General features: G+C 33.5%; 2 protein-coding genes across 6 annotated transcripts in view; both read left to right on the top strand.

The window, feature by feature from the left end:
• The window catches only part of LOC143239260 (midasin), a 217,603-nt gene extending 216,550 nt beyond the window's left edge, over positions 1-1,053 (top strand). For both annotated transcript variants that reach the window (XM_076480175.1, XM_076480174.1), the window contains one exon: positions 476-1,053. In XM_076480175.1, coding sequence (XP_076336290.1) covers positions 476-610 — 135 coding nt within the window. In that variant the 3' untranslated portion in view covers positions 611-1,053. The remainder of the gene's footprint in view (positions 1-475) is intronic.
• Positions 1,054-1,457: 404 nt separating this feature from the next.
• Positions 1,458-23,026, top strand: part of LOC143239261 (T-box transcription factor T-like) — a 39,603-nt gene continuing 18,034 nt past the window's right edge. The window contains exons 1-5 of one of the 4 annotated variants that reach the window (XM_076480177.1): positions 1,458-4,134; positions 14,839-15,179; positions 16,781-16,865; positions 18,760-18,971; positions 21,288-21,674. In XM_076480177.1, coding sequence (XP_076336292.1) covers positions 21,472-21,674 — 203 coding nt within the window. In that variant the 5' untranslated portion in view covers positions 1,458-4,134; positions 14,839-15,179; positions 16,781-16,865; positions 18,760-18,971; positions 21,288-21,471. Of the gene's footprint in view, positions 4,135-14,838; positions 15,180-16,780; positions 16,866-17,535; positions 17,933-18,759; positions 18,972-21,287; positions 21,675-22,311; positions 22,566-23,026 lie in introns of those variants that run through there. The other 3 variants (XM_076480178.1, XM_076480179.1, XM_076480180.1) reach the window with 3 other exon arrangements.

Below are 23,026 nucleotides of genomic sequence, written 5' to 3'. Positions count from 1 at the left end.
CTTTTTATGCATATAACATTTACTTGTCATTGAAGAATGACTTTCTGACATATTGTTGAATGGGCATGTTTACATTCACATTAAAAAATCACTTGTTAAGCATTTGGAAAATTAGGTTGATAATTCTAATTTTAAGCATATTGTAAAAACAAAATATGTAAGTATAATTTTAATAATTTCTGTACTTCTGAACTTGTATTTTAATATTTTTATGTATATATTTTAGAAACTCCTTTTTATGTTATTAACATATAGGTTTTATCTCTGAATTTAAATACTTGTTTATTAGTTTAGTGACTAACTGCTTGTAAAAATAAAATGCCACAAAACATATTTTATAAAGCTCATAAAATTAAACAAATGGTTTTAAAATTCCAAAATTTTATTAATAATTTTTTTAAATTCTAAAATCAGTTTGTTTTTTCATTTGTCTTTTGATGTTATGAAATGTTAATGATGTTATCTTTCATACCAGGTGGAAATTCAGTCTTACATGGATAGATTTCCCTTTCCATTTTATATAATTTTGAAAGACATTACATCAATGCCCTTGGTATTGGGAGAGGCTCTTCGACAGTGGTTTGAACTGGTTACAAACACAGACAGATAATTTGTATTCCACTTACTTGTGTTTGTTGTAAAATTACCAATTCTTTTTAAACAGTTTGTAATTTAATACCATTCAGTGTATAACCTGAAAATAACGTATTATTTTGAAGTGGATGAGACTAGACATGAAGTGTGATGTGCCAAGATTTAGTGGGATTATCTTAGCTTAATAAAGTTGAACTTTTTAAAACCAGTTTTAGTATTTTGGTATCAGTGTATTTTGTGTCATGCATTTAAGAAAAGTAACCCTTCTTTTCAGTTTGAACTGTGTAATCAATTGTAAGTTATGATGTTTGATAATTTATTGATTCTTGACCATACGTATTTGTTGAATCCAATATTGTCAACAGAGCCTTGATGTGATAAAAAATTCTTTTTCAAGCCTATCAAAACTACTTTGTTTTCAGTTTTTAGAAGAATTTTGTATATTAATACGAATATCAATAAACATATTATGTGGCTTTTAAAAGTTTGTCTGCTCTATGTTACAAAAACACAAGTAATGTCTAAAGCATTTACTATTATTATGAAATATGTATATTATTCCAACAGGACTCCAGAACCACAAAATGTCATACGGACTGAAGAATTTTTAAATGCGAATTGTAGAGACTATCTGTAGTGGCTACTACTTTAGTTACATATTGCTTTGTTTTTCTAATTAACAAATGAACAATACTCATACAGTACTGTATAAAAGTGTTAGGACAAGAAAATATTTTATTATTTTTTCCATTTTATGGGGTTAATTCTTCCATGCCATTATAGAATGTAAATTTCAACATTATGGTAATGCTTCATTGATCCCTGTTGACAATTAAATGAGTTAGGATGAGAGTACTTATAATTCTTTAGAATTCACATGTACTTGTATCAACCTCATGTTATAAAATTTCTGCTTGAATGAACATATTGATCAAATTTAGGGCCTAAAATAAATATAGTGTCTTAACTATATAGTAAGAAACTAGCATATGGTACTGGTATATGCTAGAAGAAGTGAATTTAATAGCATGATACAAACAATATTTAATACTGTATATTGAGTTTTGTTGCCATACCATGGCCCAAAAGCTCAGAGAATTGCCAATATAGCAGAGATTTTGCATCAAAACTTTGTGGTGCTGGTTGGTCTCTCACAAATTGCTGTAAGACTAGAAATCGTCCCCAAACACTATCAAGTACACCCTAATTCGTGAGACCGAGACAGGTAAATTTAAAAACGGGAAAGGAAGAGGCAGAACACCTAAACTCAGTGATACTGATGTATCTTTGTAGATGTAGCTTGGAGAAAGAAGGAAGACTGCCACTGATCTCAAGCGTGAGATAAACAACCAAGTACCAAATGGCAGTAAAATATCTAGATTTACAGTATCAAGGAGACTTAATGAGAATGGAATATCTCGTTGTGTAACAGTTTAAAAATCTTTACATCTATTTCTGAGTATTGTCAACAGACTGAAATTTGCTAAAAAGGACAGAAATTGGATTGTTGATGATAGGAATAGTATGTTATGGATAGATGAGTCCAAGTTTGAAATATTTGGTTCAAGCATAAGTTGTACGCCCCATGGAGGGTGAAAGGTACAATGCATAGCACCTACCAAAAAGCAGGGGGGAGGCAGTTCGATGGCCAGAGAGCCTTTTTTCTGCTGAGGCGACAGGAGACATTTGCAAAATAGATTATATCACCAAGAAAGTAGCGACCCCAAACATTCATACAACTCGTCAGAAATTTCATTGTTAAGAAAGAAGCTGCTGGAGTCATTCAAATGCTACAATGGCTCCGATTTCAATCTGAGCAAATCTGAGATTTGGTTGATAAAAGGTGAACAAATCAAAAGTTACTTCCAAATAAATTTTATGGGAGCATATTAGAAACACTTGGAGTATAATTCCAAAAGACACTGATTAAATATGGTGTAATAATGCCTAAAAGACTGTCTGCAGTTATTACAGCAAAAGAGGAACTCACAAAATATTAACGTTTACTGAACTCAAACACTTCTACTGAGTTTCTGTTGTACTAAGTATAGAAATTAATAAAATTTGGTTGTTTGGCCTGTGTTTAGCATTTCAATATTTCTTGAAAGTAGCCAGAAATCTATTTTTTTTTATTTTATCCTAACACTTTTGCACATTACTGTATATTTAAATATTTGTTATGCGTTATTACGTTAAGTTGTCAATAGACGGCGCTTCATTAAACGCAAACCGTGTTTCGTGTTCATGGTAATATAACAAAAGCAAAGAAGAGGACAATAATCATAGCGCTACTCAAGAGTATTAGTACATTTCAAGCTTTAATATATATAGTTTTAGTTTGTAACCTTATCAACATAAACTTGAACTAATATGCATATCGAAATAGGCGTCACGCTAAATATACATAGTTCGTTGTGCCGAAGATCTGGGTTCTTTACGTCCTAACATTAGAATTCATTCTGAGATTATATAGTGCTTAATTAGTATTTTTAATTGTTATACTCGTAAACCTACAAACAACTGCTAAGACCAAGTAGGTCTTAAAATACAATAAAAGCAACTTTACACAAGTTTTTTACAACGAATACCGAACACATGTTTTAATGTTATAAATATGTGCGTTGGCACTTGTGTAATGATAAAACAAAAATGGGTCATACTTATATTAACTAAACGAAAATCAAGTTTTATAACTCGTAACTTCATTCCAAACTCGGTCACTCGAACCGAAAAGTAGGTTGTACATAATATCAGAGTCGGTTCCTGAAGACTGTGGTTTTAGGACAAATAATAAAAATGTGTTATGTACACAATTAGAACGCGAAGAAAAGCAGTTTTAATTCATTTACTGTGACTAGTTGCTGTCTGGAGTAATTGATGTCTTCAAAATACAGACTTCTACTCTCATACTTTGTACCGACTTTTGGGGTTTTCTTAAAATGTACCAAATACAGTACATAGAATATAGAAATTTGACAAGAAGCGACCCTTTCACTTCCAGGATGTCTTCCAAAGCGACCAATAATACATACCAATACTTCGGGAATTTCCCTGTTTTTTATCATATGCTAAACCAACTCTCTTTTTTTTTTTCCTGGTATAGGTATTAACACTTTTATTGAGAAGGAGAGAACAACGTTTCGACCTTCCGGCACTATTTGTTGGTAAAAAAGTTGACGGTGGGTGGTGATGACTAACTGCCATCCGTCTAGTCTTACATTGCTAAATTAGGGATGGCTAGCGCAAATAGCCCTTGTGTAGCTTTGCGCGAAATTCAAAACAAACCAACCCAACCTGAAGATGACCTAGGAAGATCGAAACGTTGTTCTCTTCTTATCAATAAAAGTGTTAATACCCATACCAGCCGTTCTGAGATACATTTTTATTTCATGTGGGTTTCATCAAGAACAACTCTTTCCCTGATTGCTACTCTGCTCGAGTTGGAAGCTGTGTGTCTCGGGATCACAACCCATCGAGTATGCTTGTCCTTTCAGCAGAACAGGAAGAGTATAATGCGACGATCTATCCCATCGTTCATAAGTAAGTTGTAGCTTAAAAAATTTGCAGTGGCTGATGTTCACTATTTCTTTCCGACTTGATGACTTTCAGCATGACACTATCTATGGTTATGACTTAATATATACTTTATACATACATATTGATGTGTATGCTTTAAAAAAATTGTGAATTATATTTTGTATTATTATGCTAAGTTTCCGATGAAGAGCGCATAAAAAAAGAGACCCATGTTTCATGTTCGTGGTAAGATTTCAAGAAAAAAAAAGGAAACAGAAAACAACGTGCCACTCGAGAGTTTTAGAAGAGAAAAATTCCATATTTATTATACAGTATTTTAGTTAACCTTGCCCATGCCGATAATAACGTCGATTGAACATAAATATCGAAGTAGGCATTATGCTGAATATACATAAACAGTTTATTGTGCTGAAGATCCGAGTTATTTCTATTTTAATTGCTGACATTTTACTCTCATGATTGAATGTATATTCTAGTTGTCTTCTAGGTTTGTATTATTGTACTTTATAGTTTATCATTACACCAGTTTATCTTGTGTGTTATCGTATGACCTTCACCAAGATCCAAGAAACTTCAGACATACTATAAGACTTGCTTTTTTGTTTTTTGAATTTCGCGCAAAGCTACTCAAAGGCTATCTGCGCTAGCCGTCTCTAATTTAGCAGTGTAAGACTAGAGGGAAGGCATCTAGTCATCATCACCAACTCTTGGGCTACTCTTTTACCAACGAATAGTAGAATTGACCGTCCCATTATAATGCCCCCACAGCTGAAAGGGCGAACACATTTGGTGCGACGGGGATTCGAACCCGCGACCCTCAGATTACCAGTCGAACGTCATAATCCACCTGACCATGTCGGGCCTTACTATAAGACAGTGTGGATTTACTACAAGAAATTTAACTCCTATATATCTCAAATCTTATGTATATTTAGATTCGATTCGTGAATACTTCTAATCTGATATGAAATTCTTCAAAAGTGCAATAAGAAACTTAGTTAATGGATAATTCAAATCTAGTATAAAATCGTAAAGGATGGTTCAAAGAGAAGCAAGTAGCCTGGACCTAATGTGAGTTAGTGATTCCATAATGAGAGGTCAAACCTAGCAAAATTCTTTATAAGCTGACGTTAAAAAAATCAAAATGACCCAAGCAACGAATTTTCCAAACCACCAAATTATGTGTATTGTCAACATGAAATACACGTCATAGATAATCCAAATCTAGTATTAGGGTGTTGGTAATTTACTAGATGCCCAAGTAATAGTTAATACAAATCTAGTATTTGGTGTAGGCAGTAATAGATCCACAGTGGTACAGTGGTAAGTCTACGTTTGTTTGTTTGTTTTAGAATTTCGCACAAAGCTACTCGAGGGCTATCTGTGCTAACCGTCCCTAATTTAGCAGTGTAAGACTAGAGGGAAGGCAGCTAGTCATCACCACCCACCGCCAACTCTTGGGCTACTCTTTTACCAACGAATAGTGGGATTGACCGTCACATTATAACGCCCCCACGGCTGAAAGGGCGAGCATGTTTGGTGCGACCGGGATGCGAACCCGCGACCCTCAGATTACGAGTCGCACGCCTTAACACGCTTGGCCATGCCGGGCCGGTAAGTCTACGAACTTAGAACACAATAATGAGTTAACTACAGGAGACCCAACTTACAATTAGCTTTCATTTTATATTGACTTTTGTTTTTTAATCATCCTGTAGGTGTTGAACCACCTTGTTTACAAAATTAATTCATCGCCGTTAAACAATGCCCCAAACCTGTGCAGTTTGGAGTTGTAACAGCTATAACGTGGAAATTCAAAAGTCATGTTTTAATAAATTTAATTAATAGGATTATTCTTTGTAGAACATAATACATTTTTAAAAGGTAATGTCTAATAATAAAAAAAACGTAATTATATACTAGAAGAACTCGAGGTATGAATGTTTAGTTCCTTATGCAATTAATCTATCAGTTTAACTACAATATACTCATCTCCAGAGTTCTTAGTGAATTTTATCGAAAAGTAATTTAAATACTATTTCGTTTTTTCCAGTAACATAAATATGTTTCTCCGTGACATGACATGCAGCTTTTTTGAAATTTTACGTGTTTCATATGTTAACCTGATCCTTGTTGTTATTGTTTGTTTTTGTATTCGTTAGAAAATTATAAATTGTGTGTTTATATTTATTCAGTTTTAATGCATTTATTACTCCGAGAGTTAGTTTATAAAAAATAAAGAATACACTTGACATATGGTAACGGAATAAAACAAAACACCGCTACAACTAGGGTCCAAAAATAAATAAAGTTATAAAATTCAAAGAAATCTAAATTAAATCTTTCAAACAATTGGAACACAAGTTTTTATTACGGTTAATAAGTCCGTGTCTGTTCAGGATTTAATACAGACGTTAATAAACAATACAAAATAGTATCCATGTTATTAATTCACATAAGTAAAGGAATTATCAAAACAAAAAGAAGAAAAACGAATTCCGAAAAGTACAACATTCCAAAATTAAGCCACTTAGACCAAAGACAATATCGAGTAACGATCAATAATAATACATCTTAACCACATCTCATAAACTAATTAATTTAACTTCAGTGTTTATGTCATGTGACTAACTAATTTATATAATCTTTCACAACATTGATATCTGTCAGTCGTTTTAAGGGGAAGCTTGTGTAAGTTTCATAATAAAAACAAACATACTCGAATTTAACGTGCTTCAGCTAGAAGCTATATTCTGATACATTTGACACGTAATCATTACAAATGAAAATTAAAGTGAAATTAAAGATCAAATGGACAAGATGTGTGCAATTTAAAAAAGAACTTTCGTGGAATACATATATTGGTAAGAAACTTTCGAAGTTTGAGGATCTTGGGTTCGAATCCTCCTCACTGAACAAGCTCGCAATTTCAACCGTGGAAGAGTAAAGAGTGAATGGGTTGACTTGCTGTCTTTCCTCTAGTCTATTCCTAAATTAGGGGTAAATAGCCCTCGTGTTGTTTTGCGCGAAAGCCAAAGCAAGCAGACAAATAGTTTTATAACTAATGTTTAACGGGTAACACCATAAGTGCCTAAATCGGTTTGTTGTCACCTACTGTCATGACTGATCTTGTTATTACGACAGTTTGATAACTTCATAACAAGGGGAAGCTTTACATATGAAATTCTGTAATCTGGTTGACTGAGAAATTTCACGGATAATTATAATTTAATATGTATCTTTTGGCTAATTTCAGTGATAGAGTCAAAACCTAGAAAAATTCTCTATGTATTGATTAAAGATACTGAAACTATGTACAGGTCTTTGTGGAGTATCTACAAAAAAACCAAGTCATGTTGTTCAAAATATAAATATCAGTGAACTGGCTGAAAAAAAATCAGTTATGTTGTTCGAACTGTGGAGTGGCTCCAGAAAAGTGAGAACGAATTTCAAACTGTGACGTTGAAAATTGAGGATGGGATGTACATATATATATATATAGTGATTTTTAAATCTATAAAAAAGTAATTTTTGTCTATTTCAAAATTACACCAGAACATATGTGTCTTATGAAGAATAAGAAAGTGTAAAATACTCAGAAACGAGAGTAAAAGAGTTATTGCCCACAGCGGCACAGCGGAATGTCTGCGGACTTACAACGTTAAAAACCCGGTTTCTATACTCGTGGTGGGTATAGCACAGAGTGCCCATTGTGTTTAATTATAAACAAATAGAAAATGATTATTAATTAAAAATACAAATGAATTAAGGGCCACACTGTCACAGTTCTCTTCTCTTGCCATGATTGTACCCCAGCATCTACACTCCCCGAGTCTATGTTAGCTACAAAAGACCTAAATCATGTTATATAAAATGTAATATAAGTTTCTGTGAACTGACTACAAAAATCTAAGTCATGAGACCTAGTGGCTTGGGTGCTTGACTCATAAGCTGCGGGTCGTGAAACCGAAACCCTGCATCAAACAAAGTAGCCCTGTCAGTCGTGGGGTCATTATAATGTTCCGTCAGCCACGATATTCGTTAGTGAAGGATAGTCAAAGAGTTTGTGTTTAGTGCTACCTCTGGTCGGCAGTTGGGAATTAGCGGACCTAGTAGATAGTGTTAACTAGCTGTCTTCCATCAAGCCCACCACTTCAAAATTATTCATTGAGTAGTTTTACGTGGACACAGTAGATAGCCCATGGTGGCTTTGATATAAGAAAATACAGGCACACAGACAGAAAAAAGAAATACTGGGAAAAAGTTACAAAGGAAAATTTGTTTTATATCTGCAATGCTTAGGGTATATACCTGGTATTTTTAGTAGCTAAGCCTGAAAAGGGGTACGTACGTCCAAAACGTAGCATACTGTTCAGCTTTACAAAAGATTTCAGGCCAAACTTCGCACAAAACTGTGCAGGCTTGTTGCAATGGTTTCAATTTACAGATAGTTTTACCTTCCTCTTATGCTTCGACTTTATTTGAATAGACACTGGATTCCGTAGTGTTATGATGCAATAAATTTCAATTTTTTTAGTTTGTTGTAATAAGAACTTGCATTTAATTTATAATTTTTAGCACAAAAGAACAAAAGCTACTTAAAGAAAAATAAGCTATCAGTTCAAGTTTTTTCAAATTACATCGAGTTAATATGACCCCAAACATAACAAAGTTTTTTCAAATTACATCGAGTTAATATGACCCCAAACATAACAGATGTGCTTAAATTCTAAAGATATAATAGGACGGTTAGTCTGCTGTATTGTTCTCTGAACTCAGTGGAATTTGAATCACAAATAATCTTACCTTAGTCTAGGTATTTGTGAATAGGCTACAACACATCTAACTAATGAATAGTCGGTGCATATGATAAGTTTTTGTGGACTAACTGCACGATACCTAACTAATATAACATTCCATTGTTGCCGTAGGAAACTCAATAAATTGTACAGGGTGTTCGGAAAGTCACTGTGCACTTATATATTTATTAACAGACATGTTTCAATATAGAATACAGGAGGTAAATATGAATGGCAATTATAAACAATGTTGAAAGTGACCACCGTTGGCATCAATACAGGCCTGAATCCTTCTTATTTTGTTTCTGAACACCGCTATCATTTGCTGGCTTGAAATAGACTGAATAGACACATGATTACAAAACTGCACAGTGACTTTCCGAACACCCTGTATATATATATACGACGGTGAGCATATGTGTGTATATATGGATTTCAAGTTAACATTTTTTGCTGATTTTGTAAAATAAATTTCCAATATTGATGACGTCTGAGCGTTTTTAAAGTGAACATAATTACATTTGCAGAATACAATTAGTTAGTATTTTAATTATTTACGTGAAAACGTTATACTTACTAGCCTCGCGTTGTCATTGAGAAAACTGCTTAGCATGGGGAAGTGTTCCCTTCTAAATAAGGTTATTTTCCGGTTAACAAGTCTTCTCGAAACTTTTGTCATAGGACGTGAAATTTGATGAGTTTGTGAAAGTTGTCGGATTCCAGAAACAAATTACGTGAGTCTCAAGGTTAAAATTCGTTTCCACACGTGTATAAATATGTATCAACACTCCTCACTGTGTGCTAGCTAGATTTTATAACTTTCAATTCCATATTTAAAACAAGAGTTTGTGTCCATGTTATTTATTGTTCGTATCGATCACGAACCTCCTATCGTGTGATCTCACAAATTTGAAGTACATAGATATTTTTTCTCATCACTACTTGAAATTAACTAAAAGCTGTTAATGAAAACATGAAATCAACTTAAAACTGTGATGCCAATAAAAAAAATGAATAACTTCAACTTTTCTTTAATGTAACCACACCATAGACATTTAATAGATTTCACTGCTATCGTACCTGTCAGCTCCTAGTTGATGCTAACGCTATCTTACCTGTTAGAACTTAGTAGATTTTAATATTATCATTCTTTTAGTTACCTAACACATTTCAGGTTTGACTGCTAACATCCATGTCAGCACCTAGCACCTACTAGATTTCTCTGTTATCATTCCTGTTGGCGCCTAGCAGATGTGAATATTATTATGACTGCAAACTCATACGGCAACATAATATGGAAACTTTGCAGGGGGAGGAAGGGATGAATACTTTTTCAAGGCTCTGTATTATAATAAATGTTTGCAGTCATGAAACTTTTAAATGGGAATTTATATTTAGAATGTGCACAATCTACTCTAAAGTGATAAAGCTAAAAAAACCATGTTATCATACAAGTAAATTATATTTTCAAAAAAATAGAATATTCTCAACTCCTACGCTACAACAACCCTAAATCAGTTCAAATGCAAAAGATTAGTTTGAAAGGTCACAAAATTAGTGTAATGGACTCTGTCTGAGTGTAATCAAAGTAGTTTAATTTGACTTTAAATTAAATACATCTGTTTAGGCCATAACTCATATAGTGATACAACAAACCAACCATGAAGACCAAAGAGATTTTCAGTCAAGTCAAAGATAAAGTGGTATAGAAGCACATATCAGAAAAATATTACAAGAAAACCTCGAAGTCTCTGATTGTCCCTTTAAGTATGGTGAAGTCCATCATTAAGAAGTAGAATGTGCTTCACACCAACCAGACTAGGCTGCCCTTCCAAACTAAACAGCCGGCAAAGCAAAAAACTGGTCAGGGATATCACCAGTGTGCCTTTTAAAGATTCGCAAAGTTCTAGGAGTCAGTGTTCATACATAGACAATATCCCGGTCCCTACACAAAGCTGACCTGTATGAGCAAGTGGCAAGAAAGAAGCCATTACTGAAGAATAATCGTCTTAAATCTCGTATGTAATTTGTTACAAAGCATATAAATAATGATACAGACATGTGAGATAAGGTTTTGTTGCCAGACGAGACAAAAATTGATTTTTTGGTCTAAATTAAAAGCATTACGTTTGGCACAAGTCCAACACAACACATCACCCAGTCAACACCATTCCAATTGTCAATCATGGTGGTGACAGCATCATATTATGGGGATGCTTCTCATCAGCAGGAACTGGGAAGCTTGTCAGGAATTAGTGGAATATGAATGATGCAAAGTACAGGAGTATCCTACAGAAGAACCTTCTCGAGTCAGTTAAGAATCTAAAACGGGGTCGAAAATTGACATTTCAGCAGGACGATGGCCTGAAGCACAAATCCAAAGCCGCACTGAAGTGCTTTAAGAGAAAGTGAATGTCCTGACTTGAATCTAGTAAATAATTTATGGCAAGATTTGAAGGTTGCAGTTCATCAACGATCTTCAACAAACTTGTTAGCACTGGAGCAATCTTGCCAGGAATAAAGGGAGAATATTAAACCAACCCATTGTGCAAAGCTTGTATAAACCTATCTTGAAAGACTTATCACAGTAATTGCCGCCAAAGGTACTTTAACCAAGTCCTGAGTTAAAGCATGAATACTTACAGTTCTGTGTAAAAGGGGAAGGGCAAAATGAAAAGTTAGATTTCAGGCTACTTTAAAAGATCAGTGGAAGGTAAATCACAGGAGAAACGTCCAAATTTTATTAATTTCTATATTAAGTACAATAGAAATTCAGTAGAAGTGTTTGAGTTCAACAAACAGCTAATATTTAGTGTGTCCCTCTTTTGCTTAAATAACTGCAGACTGTCTTTCGGGCATCATTGCAGCATATTTAATCAAAGTGTTCTTTGGGATTTTACTCCAAGTGTCTCTAATACACTCTTACAGAGTTTGTTTTGATGTCATAGAGGTAAGTATCTTTCATGATTCTTCCACTGGATTTACATCCTACGCTTTGAACGAAATGTTTCAAACTTGGTCTCATGGGTCCATAACACCTTTTCCCAATCATCAACAGTCCAGTTTTTGTACTTGTTAGCAAATTTCAGTCTCTTGACAACATTTGGTGATTGAACTAAAGATTTTTTAACTGCTACACGATCAAATATTCCATTCTTGTTGAGATTTTTTGATGACGTAAATCTGGACTCTTATGTCATTTGGTACACGGTTGTTTATCTCATGCTCGAGATCAGTGGCAGTCTTTCTTCTCTCCAGAATGCTGCACATACTAAGATATTTAACATCAGTATCATTGAGTTTTGGTGTTCTGCCTCTTCCTTTCCTATTTTCAAATTTACGTGTCTCACTCAGTCTTACGGTCAATGGTGCACTTGACAGTATTTGGGAACATTGCAAGTCTGTAGCAATTTATCGGAGAGTTTAACCAGCATAACATACAGCTTTTATGCGAACTCTCTACTCTACTGAAAATTCTCTAGGCTTTTTGGTTCGTGGTATGACAAAAATTTAGCATATAATGTTAAACACTGTTTCTATAAAGGTTTATTGGTGGAGTGCTATTATATCTATTTCTTCTAACATATGCTGGTACCATAAATTAGCTACTTGCTAGCTTCTTTCTAGATTGTCAACAATGATCAGTGAAGCATTACAATAGTATTAAAATTTACATTCTGTTATGGCATGAAAGTTTTAGATCCATAAAATGGAAAGAGTGTCAAAAAACTATTCTTTTATCCTAACACTTCTGCACAGTAATGTATGCCACAAGCAAATTTCAAGTTATATATGTTCTTAGCAGTTTTTGCTGACATTCAACCTCCTTCTAACTTAACACTGTTAAGTTTGATCATTAAAGATCTAAATAAAAACAAATTCATTAAAAAGTGTTAATTTCATCAAAATGTGACAATATTGGTAGGTGACGAATACTGCTGCAAGGTGCTGTATTTTAATGAGACTTTATTCTGTTACATAATTTACTTTTGTCTTTATTCTTATTCAATTCACCCTGAGAAATAAAAATAGAAACAGTCTGGATCAAATTACGTAAATCTAAGAATTATAAAGATTGGTATATAAATAAATCATTGAGTGAAAGTTCGGTTCGTATCGTCGGACATACCTATAATGTTTAATTTCCTTAGCCATTTAATACTTATAAAACTGTTTTACATTTTGAGATTGAAGAAAATAAAACTCAACTGAGCTTTAGCTTAAATATAATATATACAAATAGTTTTAAAATTGATTTTCTAATATCTGATTTTGAATATTAATTCTGTATTGTAATGTTTACAACACAAGAATGTATGTGACACGTGGAATCAGCGTGGGAATGTTACCTTGACAACAATGACCTCTGTCTGTTATGGTCATTTTACATTACCGCCTCTATTTTGTTTTATAACGTCTTAGCTAAAACAAAGCACCACTCTTTCCCTCGATGTGAGTCTTAAAAGGACCAACATATAGAGAGAAATCTAAACCGGAAAAGCGGTCATTATTGTCTAGTTACATATAAGTTTTATTACGGTGTTACTTGGAAGAGTGAGGTCATCTGTTTGTCCACTTCAACAAACTGACCAAGGTCATCTTGAAGGTGCGTGGGAACGTTTAACCAATGTTATTTCTATATAAATATCGTACACTTTAAAATCGCACTGAAACTCGTTCTTGCATTATATGTCGATATCATATGTTTAGCCAATTAAATTTAATACTGCGAACAGTGAAGTAAATCCAGTTATACTTGAACAGGTTGAAGCTTATTTCCCATTTTGAACCTTAGGATGTGTATTTATAAATAATCAAACACGATAAAGAACTATATAAATACCGAGTACTGGCATGAAACTAAATATTTTTAGATGTAGGTTTATCGTGTTAAAACAATATAATGGATACATGTACAACGGTAAAAACCAAATAATCTATGCATATAGAAGTTCATTGTTAAAACTATATTATCTTTAGATGGTTGCACATCGTGTTAAAACTAAATAGTCGATATATATACGTATATCACGTTAAAACCGTGTGTTATTTACACATAACCAGCCACGCTTTACTCTTCCAGTTATCAGTCAGTAATAATTATGTGGCTTAAAGTTTCAAGATAGGAAAGTAATATATGATATATAATTATAGGATAAGAAAAAGATAAAAGTTAATAGTACATTACGGTCCGAAAACAGGGCTAGATTAAACAAAAGGCAGAGTAGGCAGTTAACTACTGCGAGAACAACTCACAGTAGTTTTTTTACAGCATTCTCAAATAATTTTTAAATTGATAACTAAACCATTTCTAAAACATTATATGTGCTAAAAAACCTTTTTCATAGATAAAAATGTCAATGAAAAACTAAGCCTTTTTGTAGCCCCAGAAATGAATGGACGTAATGCAGTCTTAATCATACCTTGAGAGAAAGTATTCAGTACTAGGATAAAAACAGTTATGAAATGATACTCGATTATGAACCGAAAATATTCATTACCATGGAACTGGATTATTAATACCAGGATGGAGTTATTTATTATTTAATACTAGATCAGACACACTTAATATTGAATACTATAAAATAGGGACAACTGTTACTGAATTCTAGGATTGAGCTCCTTAATATACAATATTAGAATATTAATAAACAATATTTATACTTGGTTAAGGACTGAAACTGTTCAGTATTGGGATAAGGACACCTATTATTTATCACTGGAATGTATACACCTACTATTTAATATTTAGTTAGGGACACTTGCTATTCAGTTCTAAAACAGGAGCAGTTATTAACTGAGATTATGGACTAAAATATTCAATACTAGGATAGGGACACTTAAAATTCAACTGTGGAATTTTAATACAAATATTTTGAAATATTAAAAATATACTTGATCATTCTAGATTAGATGGGAAACAAAGGTTTTTGTTCTGAAATAACTGGGATCAAAAGTGGAGAAGAGAACTGATACAGTTAACTAGAGGTGCCAGGTTTTCTATACATGCTCTTGGAATATTGATAGACTTGTATTTTCCCTTCTCGTCGTGAGCCTATTTTTTCAGATTTATGTGAAACAAACTGCTAGTTTTTAGTTGCAGTTTGTTTTCGTTCAGGCATGTAACAAAACTTGAACTATTTTACACAGTCTGAGAGTGTGGATCGACTTATGCTTCGAAAACGTGTAAAAAGGCTGATAACTCCTAGGAAATGTTACAACTATCAATAAATCTTCACCAGGTACGAGGTAAGCATATCTTAATATTTAACTTATGTATGGTTTTCTTTGCAAATGTGATGTGAATGATAATTTTAATTGTATTAATAATTGTAGATCAGGACAAGCTATGTTTAATCAGGAGTTACCTTACAGATTTGTATATACAAATGTGTCATTCTTCTTATGTAAAGCAATTGCACTTTATCATACAAGAGTTACTCTATAAACGTGTCATTATTCTCCATGTTTTACCCTACTCAGAGTATCGAAACATTCTATTACAATTAACATTCAATGTGTTGTTATAATAATTATAGAAGTTATGCAGTTATTTTTTGACCGATAAGGGCTGTAAGCTAAACTTATATTAAAATACTGGAAGATGAAAGAGGATTTGGGGGAAGAATTAGAATTTTGTAGCCACATTAATAGTTTAGTAATACAAACTATCTGTCTATTTGTTGTATGTTAAAATACGGTTCATCCTCCTCCTCCCAGTTTCATAACTATATTCTAAAAGGTTAATAAACATGTTTGTGAAATCTTGTAATAGACTGAACTAAATATTTGTATAACTATCAATATCAAATTATTGGCCCGGCATGGCCAGATGGTTAAGGTACTCGACTCTTAATCTGAGGGTCGTGGGTTCGAATCTCCGTCACATCAAACATGCTCGCCCTTTCAGCCGTTGGGGTGTTACAATATGATGGTCAATCCCATTATTCGTTAGTAAAAAAGTAGCCCAAGTGTTGGCAGTGGTGGTCTTACACTGCTAAATTAGGAATGGTTAGCGCAGATAGCCCTCGTTTAGGTTTGCGCGAAATTCCGAAACGAGTCAAATCCAAACTATGATATTTATTACTTATAATAGAACTATTATTGTACACTGTTTGTGTTGTTCCTAGCCCCCCGATAGTACAGCGGTATGTTTTCGGATTTACAGCGCTTCAATCAAGGGTTCGATTCCACTCGGTGGGCTGAGCAGCTCGCCCGATGTGGCTTTGTTGTAAGAAAACACACACACACACTGTTGTTCCCCTCCTATTAAAACCGAAAACACCTATAAATAATATACTGTTTTCTAAATTGTTTGACGTCACTTCACGCACACATGTAACAAACAAATCGACCGATTGCATATTTGAATTGGAGACATTTTTTTGTAATTTCATTTGCGCAAAAAACAAACTAAAGGTATATATATGTGTGTCTGTTTTTGCTCTATTTGGATTAAAGTGAAATAACCGTAAATTATAGTTCATCATAAAAGTATAATATATAAATTGTGTTTTTGTTATGATAACTATTGTTCCCATTGAAAGAAAAGAAATTCACTTAAGTTCATTTTGGACAGGAAAACAGATATCGTGTATTACATGAGTTTTCTTCCAGTTTCAATCTATCTCTAAAACATTTTCAGTTTGTTCACTTTTAGTTTTTTAAATTTCATTCATATCGGGAATTTCAGAGCAACGCAAAAACAAACGTACTGCCTACTAGACGTTTATTAATAAATTTGCTTTATCCATTATGCTACCGTAATAACTGTGAGACCGAATCATATTTATATCCGTATTTTTTAAATAAATAAAAACGTTTTGAAAGTTATGAGTGTTTTCTTATAGGTGCATCTCCGTGTTTGGGGGACAGAGGCAAGCTTAAAATAACTGAAGGTGTTTCTCTGAACTTCGACATTGCAGTAATCGATAGGTAAGGAGCTTGACAAAAAAATATTTACCAACCAGCCTTGGTTTAATCAGTTTTGATAACAAACTTTGTTATCGTTTGTTACATGACGTTTCTTTATTCATTAATAAGTGTACTTACAAACATCACTATTCTATTTTCGTTTTAACAATTGACGTATTTAACACATAATTATTTTTTGATTGCAAATTGACATTTTCCCAACAATCTAAATATTTTGTTCAACGATTGGGTGAAAAACACTTTATTATTTCTAAAATAAAGCAATAACATAAATAGATGGGTGGATAGAGATGAATGAATAATTAGATATATAGGCAGACAGATGTGACAAAATTCACGTGTAGTTTAGTTTGTGTCTACTTTGTGTACATATTTTGCCCACATTCCGTGAGAGGGGGGGCCACAGCGGTCTCATTACAGACAGACTGTAGGGCCATTAAAAAGCAGTTTTGTATCGTGTAAGCAAATAAATATCTCAATCCACTAGAAACAGGTGTGTGTTCTCTTTATATACGTAATATTCAAGTTGTTAAACAAGTCGCCATAAAAGCTTCGAAACAGAAAAAAAAATGAAGAAAAAATTAAAAAACTCGTACTCCTTGAAAGTCTACAATTCTTGTATTTTCTTCTGAAGAGGTCTTTTGAAGATTGCCTCTTGTTAGGACAGGTATTATCCGGGCTTTACCCGCGGTCTCTTTCTTCACGGGAAACGAGGGCCCGCGTCTTAACTCTGGCTATGCACGAGGTATATGACTCGGGCACGCGCGCATGCAGTACACTTGTTTACCCTAGAACCCGTTCCTTGTAGCTGAAACGACCGAGTACTTTATGATCCAGGCCCGACAAGGTAAACCGCCTGAGTGCTGGACTGGTAAGGTGTCAACATGCCAAGAGGAAGTGCTCAAAACACTGGGCAAAACTTAGATGCCCGCGTGGAACAAGCTTTGTTTGACGGGACGAGACTTGGACCCTTCATATTTCACTAATTGGAAGACGAGGAGGCGGCCACTACAAAGCTTCATAATACAGTTCTGTAAAACGTCTACATCTATACAGAAATAATATTTGTAAGTGGCGCTCACCTCATGCGCCACTGTACTCTCTAATATTTAATTTCCATAAAGAATATAAAATTCCCAAGAAAAACTTACAACTAGTAGACGTTTCACCAAATTTTAAAACGTACTCTCGAAATTCCCAGTAACTCCCAACTGGGAGACAAGCCTCTCGTCGTCAATGAACAGTTTTACAACTTATAATATTGATATAATATGATATGATATAATATAATATAATGTTGATAATGAATTACGTGTAAACAATCACTATTCTGTTGTTACATGAAAATTAATTTCATCGAAAATTCCAGAGGAATATTTTTTATGTTTTAGAGCATAAATATTAATTTTCATTAGTATTTTCAAAACTCTTTCTTACTATAGTAATTACCACATACATAATATTTATTAGACCTGTAATAACGTTTCCATTACAGACTTTTATTTTAAAAAATGCTTGAAAGAAGACTTCTTGTTTGTGTCAAACATGCACAGTTTGTTTGGATTAACAGAATACAAATGTAACTGTTTCGGTTCGTACACGTTCAAAGCGTGTCATTGTTTATTATGGTTAAATATCGAATTCAAAAAATGTCATTGTTTTTTAGCTAACTTAGGTCTGTTGGTCTCCAGTAGGACAAGTAAAACAGGTCATTATTTATCTCGATTAATAGAGACAAAATGTTTTATTGTTTATTTTGATTAGTAGACTCAAAACATGGCATTTGTTTGCTACGATTAAATATAAAGTCAAGAAACTTTACTGTTTTGTCTTTATTAGCTGATTTAAGGCTATTTATCTTGATTGACAGAATTATTTTTTTTTCCATTAACAGATTTAAAATGTGACATTATCATATGAAATCTGTTAGAATACGAAGACAACCAAAATTGCATGCCCTTAATGGTCAGGATGCTCAAGTCGCTGATATGTAGTTCGCGGAATCTAGAACTGTTACTAAACCTGCTAGCCCTTTCAACCATAGGGGCGTTATAAGTCATTGTCAATCACACTATCTGTTGGTAAAGAGTAGCCCAAGAACTGTCGGTAGGTGGTTTTGACTGCTTTTCCTCTAATCTATCACTCACATAGCCCTTGAGTAGCTTTATGCGAAATCAAACAAATGTGGCAAAAATATAATAATTAAAAATGGTAACGGCTACATTATAAAATAATTATATACTGTGTTACTGAGTCAGATATAGAAAACTTTATACAGACGAACATTCTGTTTATGTGAACATGTAACACGTCATTGTGTACAAGTTAGTGTAAGTTTGTTATAGTATGCGGTAGAAGTTTCATGTGCCTGAAACAGTAACATACTACCCTATCTACACTATAACAAACTATATGTTCATGTATGATATTCTATAATTACGTCAGGTGTTAATATTCTCACACACAGCAGTAAGAAGTAGACTGTGTATTTGAGCCTCTGATGTGTCATTGTGTGAAGTAGAAAATCTAGTTTATTGCTCGTAACATCAATATAAAGTTGAGGATTAGATGTGAGGACTTGTTAACTTTAGGCTATGTACAATGGTTTAACTACAATAGAATTCCTGAGCGGAGGGGGGGTCGTTGGGTACGAACCTGAAAAAAGAAAAGATGTTCGCTTCAGAATCTGTGGAATATAATGTTATAATTTCATACTCGTAACGTCTTGCGCTTAATAATATGATTGTCGATATCATACGAACCTTGCTATAAATTCCTACTGACTCACAGCTTACTTATGTGTGTTACTGATTTTAGATATGAAACCACCTGAAAATATCTTGGCAATCTTGGCCTAGTGCATTTTTAATATCAAGGATCGGTGATTCAGAAATATGGATTACATCTTTATATATATACACTGTATCTATGCGTTTCTACAAGTTGAAGAGTTATCAAATGTTGTTTAACTTTATGAACATACTAAGTATTTAGATATTATACACTTGTTTTTCCTGAAAGACTTATTAATTGTTGCTGTTTTTTTTCTTTCCGGTTTACTTATGCTGTATTTAGGTTTTTATTAAAATAGGATTCGAGGGATTTTAAGATTTTGATGTTTAAATCAATGTAACATCAGTTACAGATACAATACAAACTAGTTCCTGACTTTACAACTATTTCCTTGTTATTAATTGGAGATCAATGGGATTCTCACACTAAAAGTAAGTGAGTGCACTTAAGAGTATGTTTGTGGAGGTGGAAACAGCTTGAACTAAAGTACTGACGCCTGTGACAACTGCTATAGAACCTGAAAATAAGAATACAATTGCAGTTTCACTTCAAATCAGTAGAATTATTGAATTACAAATAAACTATAAGTCAGGATGTGGTGGTAAAACTATGAATACATATTCTCACTTACTATGCTCAGTTGTTTGGTTCCATATATTGTTCTTATCACCAGTCATTTTGTTCTATCCTCAATTAATTGTAAGGTCTACACGTCATAATACTGCTCACTGATTTGCTTACGTGTGTGCTACAAAGTGGGATGAATATAGTACTGTGTATGCTTGCATACTAATACTTGCTTGGCGGTCCAGTGTGTTAAAAAAACTGTTCCATAAACCAACATGGCACTCAGATGTTTCACAACTATCACATCAAATGATCTAAGTTTCACGTGTTGACCAATATCTCACACACAAAAACCTATTACTGAAATGATTCGTGATCTCAATTTCTTGTTAATTAAAATTTCTTGAGATTCGTTTTAACAGTCTGTTAGTTAAAATTTACCCGAGATTCGTGTTTTTAACAATCTGTTAATTAAATATGTAAAAAAGAGATTCCTTTTTTTAATAATATATTAATTAAAATTACATGAGATTCCTGTTTTTAACGATCTATTAATTAAAAATTACTTAAGACTTGAGTTTTTAACAATCTGTTAATTGAAAATACCTGAGATTCGCATGTTTGCTAAATTCTTACATTGAAATATTACATAAAGTGACGTGATATTTTTATCTTTAATAACTTGTTACATAAAATCGTCTAAAATTCGTTTGTTTAATTAAACGATTTTTATATTAATCACATAAAATTCAATCTAAATGACCTGACATTTATTCGTTTAGCAAAGTAGAAATAAAGACGTCATGTAAATTCACACTTAACATCTAATTAAATTTTTTTCGTCTGATATTCTAAGGTTCTCATCAGCAATGCTAATAATATGGTGAAAGTGTTTGGTTTCGTACATATTCACACAAGTTAATTAATACGTGTTATATTATTCAATTTCGTACGGCTTCTCAACTTTCAATTCAAGTTAAATATTAGGTAAGGAACTCAAACAAGTAATTCTTGGAGAAAAAGTATTTATTATTTATATTTGAGGATGTAACCTATCCACAGGATGGAACGCAGGAAACATCAACCAATGAAAATCAAGCATAGGCGTATATAAAAGGAAGTCTGACTTACTATTGGTGTGCTGAGTTAGGCTTACCCGTCGCCCACTGAAAAGCTTAGTATCTTGTCCTGATAGTTTTAAAGTAATATTTGGTCGAAAGATTGAGAACACATGTAAAACGAGGAGATGACACATAGTGCTTGCATGCAAGGATCCAAAAGTTCAATGATGAAACCATTCCAGCTAGCACTGCAGGGACATCTCCACGGTAACAGCCAGCGATCTTCAGAAGACGAAGGCGGGCAACTCCGGGCGGAGCTCGAGAACTTGGAACTGTGGGCCAAATTTCAAGCTGTCAACAATGAAATGATCGTCACAAAAAGTGGCAGGTAAAAATTACATGATGTATTGTAAATCTGAGGCTGGTATAAATAGATACTTTTAGCAAAACTGTATTTACTGTATACGTCGTGGGTGCTTATGAACACGCTAACAGTGAACAATGTGAAGAAATTATTTTCAAGCTTATATTCGGCATAAATATTAAATTATACACAAATTGTCTTTAATATACAAGTTGTACTGAAATATTTCATTATTCTACATAGTAACAATAAACAAAATTCAAAGTGCAAGTATTAAAACATTCTAGACGGCAGCACGGGTAGGAAATCTGAAACTACGTTCCCGCGTTGAAAAATGTTCAGGGACCTCTGTCCTGTTTCAGTAATAATTATTAGAAAATAATCTTGCGTCAGTTTGATCGAAAGTATTAGTACTCAAATACATAGCATAGAACACGTATGTTTTTACGTCTATGAACTTGTTTAGCGCTTTTCAGCTCTGAAAGCAACAGAGTCAACCTAGTTTTTACAATGCCAACTAAAGACCCTCGCTTACAACTTCGCTGTTACGACATTTTCTGTATCTTCATTCAGTATTCAAATTAACAGTTGATACTCAGCTAATAAAAGACACGTTAATGTGATCGGTTAATATAAAACCCTAAAAATGTAAAGCCACGCTGTTGTGTAGTCTAATTTATAGGCACAAGGAAGTTAAAATGTCCTTTAAACGATTGAAAAAAATACGTTTCCAGGAGGTTTGAAAATTTCCATGTTCACTTACGATTAGTTTTTGATTGTTTTCCTAAAATGTTAGAAATTAATTTGGAGAAGAGAAAAACAATAACTGTGAACTAGGCGTGCACAGATCAGCTTATTCCTTTCAGTGGACCCAGTAGTTTAGTTGTTTCTAGTGAAACAGATTTGGGGTTTGAGGTAGGTCTCAGTTTACAGTTTTTTACATTGTTTAGTTTTTATCCATAAACAGCAATGCAAAACTTTATATACTAATTTATACAGTGTACTAAGTTAGGTAAGGTTTACTCAAAACGATGTCCTAAACCTAAACGGATTAACACGTTTAGAGCTTAAATTTGTTGTTTTTTTCAGATTTTTGATTAACTTCTGACCAGTGATAAATATTAATCTTGTAAGTAAGTGAGGGTGTAGCAGGTGCCATTGTACAGTATTCCACCTCACCATATTGTCACTATCATGTGGCCACGTCTGGTTATATTCTATCTGATGACTATGCAACTTGACAATAGCTTATAGCATTGTTTCCATTGTAAAAGGATCCGCCGTAAAGCTTTGTATTCGTTGATTCTCACCTGTAAGTATGCTTACCAAGGTTACGACTTGTGAGGCTTTTTCTTGATAGCCTTGGATCTCAAGTT

Source organism: Tachypleus tridentatus, chromosome 13 (assembly GCF_004210375.1).
Source record: "Tachypleus tridentatus isolate NWPU-2018 chromosome 13, ASM421037v1, whole genome shotgun sequence".
Lineage (NCBI taxonomy): Eukaryota > Metazoa > Arthropoda > Merostomata > Xiphosura > Limulidae > Tachypleus > Tachypleus tridentatus.
This window is presented reverse-complemented; position numbering and strand designations above follow the sequence as displayed.